The 4,744-nt window shown below is 32.3% G+C and overlaps 1 protein-coding gene across 1 annotated transcript in view; it reads left to right on the top strand.

The window, feature by feature from the left end:
• Positions 1-933: 933 nt before the first annotated feature.
• The window catches only part of LOTGIDRAFT_171997 (hypothetical protein), a gene marked incomplete at both ends in the record, with an annotated part of 6,308 nt that continues 2,497 nt past the window's right edge, over positions 934-4,744 (top strand). The window contains 2 exons of the mRNA XM_009048574.1: positions 934-976; positions 2,967-3,320. Of these exons, the coding sequence (XP_009046822.1) occupies positions 934-976; positions 2,967-3,320 (397 nt within the window). The remainder of the gene's footprint in view (positions 977-2,966; positions 3,321-4,744) is intronic.

The following is a 4,744-nucleotide window of genomic DNA, read 5'->3' on the forward strand; positions in this document are numbered from 1 at the left end:
AATCTGATAATATTGGTCACATGATTTGCTACAAAAACATGCGACCATAGTTCAAATTGTCTTTTAAGTAGAATATTGGCCTCTGCTGTTCGTTTCGTTTAATATGACGTCAATCAGTCGTCATATCAGACTTAACGAACAGCAATCGGCCAATATCCTATACATACACCACTGTCTGTCATCTTGATATTTTTGTGTCAAGGTGTATGTATGTTTATGTTTATGTGCCCATTTGTATACGACAATCAACAAGAGACGGGCGTCAAAGGCCCTTTAATAAGACCTGTCAGAGAAAGTCCCCATTTGGTACAGGAACACCCTCTCCTGTTAACAGTTATAATTATAAATATGTTATAGAATAGTGTTGATTCATATTTCTTTTTATATTCTATGAAAGGACATGTTGTCTCGCTCCGATGATCGTGTTATATAATAATCCAAGTATAAAGCACTGTACACACTGACAATATTTTCAGCAACATGTTGTTCAACATCTTGTTAATACACTTGGGCAACAATTTGATCCTGTATACACACGGCAACATTCCGATAACATACTGACGAATATTTCCGAGAAACAGTAGATTTTATAAGAAAATTTATAAATTTTGAAGATTTGAACAGAATACGTTTGGAGAATCGGCCATAATATAAAGAATCTTGTTTGTAAAACGGCAAAGAGACAAAAAGGGTAGGTTGTATGAAGGTGTATAATTCGTCAGCTAGCTACGTTGATTGCCTAACTCATTGACTTGTGTAATTTTGTAGCATATAACTTGTGATCTTCTAAAAGGTTGTCAGTGTGTACAGCGCTTTAGGGACAAACAGTGTTGGAATGAAGATCTATATAAGACATCATTATTAAACTGTTAATCATATCTTTACTTCAATAAGGAAAATCAGATCAAGATACGAGGATAGAAACAGTTCATTATGAATTTAATGTACCTGCTGTTATTTATTCTGTGTTTTAAAGGTAAAACTTATTTTATTAGTTTATATTAGTTTTAACAATCTAATTGTGAAGTGTCGTTTTTGTAAAATAACCGAGACGGCATTTTGGAATATGCACAGAATTGTGTATTTCTGTACGTAGACAGAGAGTTGAAATTGAAAATTGTAAACATAAATAATTTTGAAAATAATCTGGACATTTTCCTTTCATAATTTTGTAAGTCAATAACCCAGTGTTATATTTAATTCGTTGTTCAAGAGTTAGCCAAATGAATTGAGAAAACAGGTCTGGCGATCTTGCATCAAAGTTCGCGTCAAGGATACTTCGCGCTGCTCGAGTTTAAATAGAGATTGAAGTTTATTTTGAAATGCATTTCCCCATAAAAGATAAATATTAGAAGATGTTATGGATATTATGTTTACCCCAGTCTAAGTGATCATCTTATGTCACGGCTTCAAAGACATTTTTTAAGTCTGTATCGTTAATGGATAGAGTCAAAACTTTGTCATGCTCTTTTTCAGTTTTTATTCGCATGCTTTTTGACTTGTCGACGTTAATTACCATGCCATTATTGTAACACCATTAGTTGATAATATCTAGATCTACCTACAATAACCTTTGAATGAAGTCAGGATTTTTACCAGAAAGATGTATAGTAGTGTCATCCGCAAAATTTCTGGCGATGAGTTTTTGGTGAAAAGTGGCAGGTCGTTTATGAAAATTAGAAATAGAAGGGGGCCCTGTACGGAGCCTTGTTAGACTCCACATTTCACAATCCTTTCAACGGATTCTGTCTTACCAAAACATACTTTCTGTTTTAAGGTAGCAGTTTAACAGATAGCATTTGGATGAAACTTATATAATTGGAGTTTTTCTAACAGCAATCAGTGGTCAATCAGGTCGAGTCTTACGTTCCACTGTTTACAATGGAGACTCAATAGAAAATACGAATAAACTTGATATCAAGGTATATTTTAAGGAAACTGAAACAACTCCTGCACAAGAACTTATTTCACCCAATGCATATCTGGTATAATTAAGTCACAGGTTGTACGATTTCTTTTCATTTGAAACAAGATCACCCGAAACTAAAAAAGTTTGGGTACGATTTTAACGAAATATCAAAAATACGTCCAGGGTTAACCAGTGCACCTTGTCAGTCAAATAATAGTTTCAAAAGGTGTCCCTTTAAATCAGAAACTCGCTTTTTCATGAGTAATTTCACTAGGAAAAGGTATCCTATTCAAGAGCATCCAACATGTGAAGCTCGGACTTAGTTCACTCAATTTCATGTCAGAAATGTCCCAAACAATATTTAGAAGAATCTAAAAATAAATTACGCACTCGGTTTACGGTCCATAGATCAGATATCAAATTAAAGAAAGCCTATTTCTAATCATTTTAAATTGGACGAACATTCATCAGACGATGTTATCATAATCCCCATTAAACGCATGTTGATTGGCCTGTCTGAAGATGAAACTACGAAATTCCATCAAGCTACAGAAGCTCATTGGAAAGGAGACGCTAAATTCAACAAGACCGATAGGACTGAATATTCACCATAATGCAGACATGGCACCCTTTGTCGTCTCGTTTAATACCACTAGCAATCGAGCAAGTAAGATAGTCCATGCCCATTATGAGAGTCTACAAAAGAAAAGCAGCCATGTCTATAAACCAAAGATGCTTGTTTTATTGTATATTCAAAAAACCTAATTGACAACCTTGGTCATAGCAAACTTAAGTCCCTTAGTATATAACAATCTAACCTCTCGGCCATTGGACAGGTTATATTTTATCTAATTTCAGAGCAGAACAGAGGAATATCACCAGTATTTCCGGTCCGATAATTACTTTTTCTTAATGAAGTCAGAGAATCATACCCTCCCTATCCCGAAATCTGAATCATCTTAGTATATCAGGTCGTTTCCGTCAAATTCCAAAACGTGGCTCATGAGGGGTTAACCAAGACAAATGATAACTAATGGTATATATTGTATCGTTTCAGAATCGAATTCCAACATAGACTCATATAATGATGATAGTTCACGGATAAAATTTCTATGTGGTTGTCAGTCAGATGGAAATGATATGGACATAGAAATAAACTGTGATATTGGTGATGTTATCAAATTGGAACCATCGGATTATAAAATGAGAGATAATGACGCAGAAGATACAGATTGTGGTGACTTCAACTACGATAGATGCCAGGAGGAATTTAAACCAGACATTTTAAAAAAAGAAGACAGTTTTGAAGTGTATAAAAAATGTAGTCTAAGAAACTCTTGTTATATAAAGATAGCCGGAGTAAACCCGGGCCGACAAAGACAAGTGAATTATCCGTTCTTCTGTTACAATGGTAAGAGTTTTTATCATTCTGGTAAGAGTTTTTATCATTCTGGTAAGAGTTTTTATCATTCTGATTAGAGTTTGTATCATTCTGGTAAGAGTTTTATCATTCTGGTTAGAGTTTATCATTCTGGTAAGAGTTTTCATTCTGGTAAGAGTTTTTATTATTCTGGTAAGAGTTTTTATTATTCTGGTAACAGTTTTTATCATTCTAGTTAGAGTTTATCATTGTGGTTAGAGTTTATCATTCTGGTAAGAGTTTCTATCATTCTGGTAAGAGTTTTTATCATTCTAGTTAGAGTTTATCATTCTGGTTAGAGTTTATCATTCTGGTAAGAGTATCTATCATTCTGGTCAGAGTTTTTACCGTTCTGGTGAGAGTTTTTATCATTCTGGTGAGAGTTTTTATCATTCTGGTAAGAGTTTTTATCATTCTGGTAAGAGTTTCTATCATTCTTGTATGAGTCTTGTAACAGTTTTTATTATTCTGGTAACAGTTTTTATTATTCTGGTAAGAGCTTTTATCATTCTGGTAAAAGTTTCAATCATTCTGGTTAGAGTTTTTATCATTCTGGTAAGAGTTTTTATTATTTTGGTAAGAGTTTTTATTATTCTGGTAAGAGTTTTTATTATTCTGGTAAGAGTTTTTATTATTCTGGTAAGAGTTTTTATTATTCTGGTAACAGTTTTTATTATTCTGGTAAGAGTTTTTATCATTCTGGTAAGAGTTTTTATTATTCTGGTAAGAGTTTTTATTATTCTGGTAAGAGTTTTTATCATTCTGGTAACAGTTTTTATCATTCTGGTAACAGTTTTTATCATTCTGGTAACAGTTTTTATTATTCTGGTTAGAGTTTATCATTCTGGAAAGAGTTTATATCATTCTAGTAAGAGTTTCTATCATTCTGGTAAGAGTTTTTATTATTTTGATAAGATTTTTTATTATTCTGGTAACAGTTTTTATTATTCTGGTAACAGTTTTTATTATTCTGGTAACAGTTTTTATTATTCTGGTAAATGCTTTTATCATTCTGGTAACAGTTTCTATCATTCTGGTTAGAGTTTTTATCATTCTGGTAAGAGTTTTTATTATTTTGGTAAGAGTTTTTATTATTCTGGTAACAGTTTTTATTATTCTGGTAAGAGTTTTTATTATTCTGGTAAGAGTTTTTATTATTCTGGTAACAGTTTTTATCATTCTGATAAGAGTTTCTAGCATTCTGGTTAGAGTTTCTATCATTCTGGTTAGAGTTTTTATCATTCTGGTAAGAGTTTTTATTATTTTGGTAAGAGTTTCTATCATTCTGGTTAGAGTTTCTATTATTCTGGTTAGAGTTTTTATCATTCTGGTGAGAGTTTTTATTATTTTGGTAAGAGTTTTTATTATTCTGGTAAGAGTTTTTATTATTCTAGTAAGAGTTTTTATCATTTTGG

Source organism: Lottia gigantea, assembly GCF_000327385.1.
Source record: "Lottia gigantea unplaced genomic scaffold LOTGIsca_124, whole genome shotgun sequence".
NCBI lineage: Eukaryota > Metazoa > Mollusca > Gastropoda > Lottiidae > Lottia > Lottia gigantea.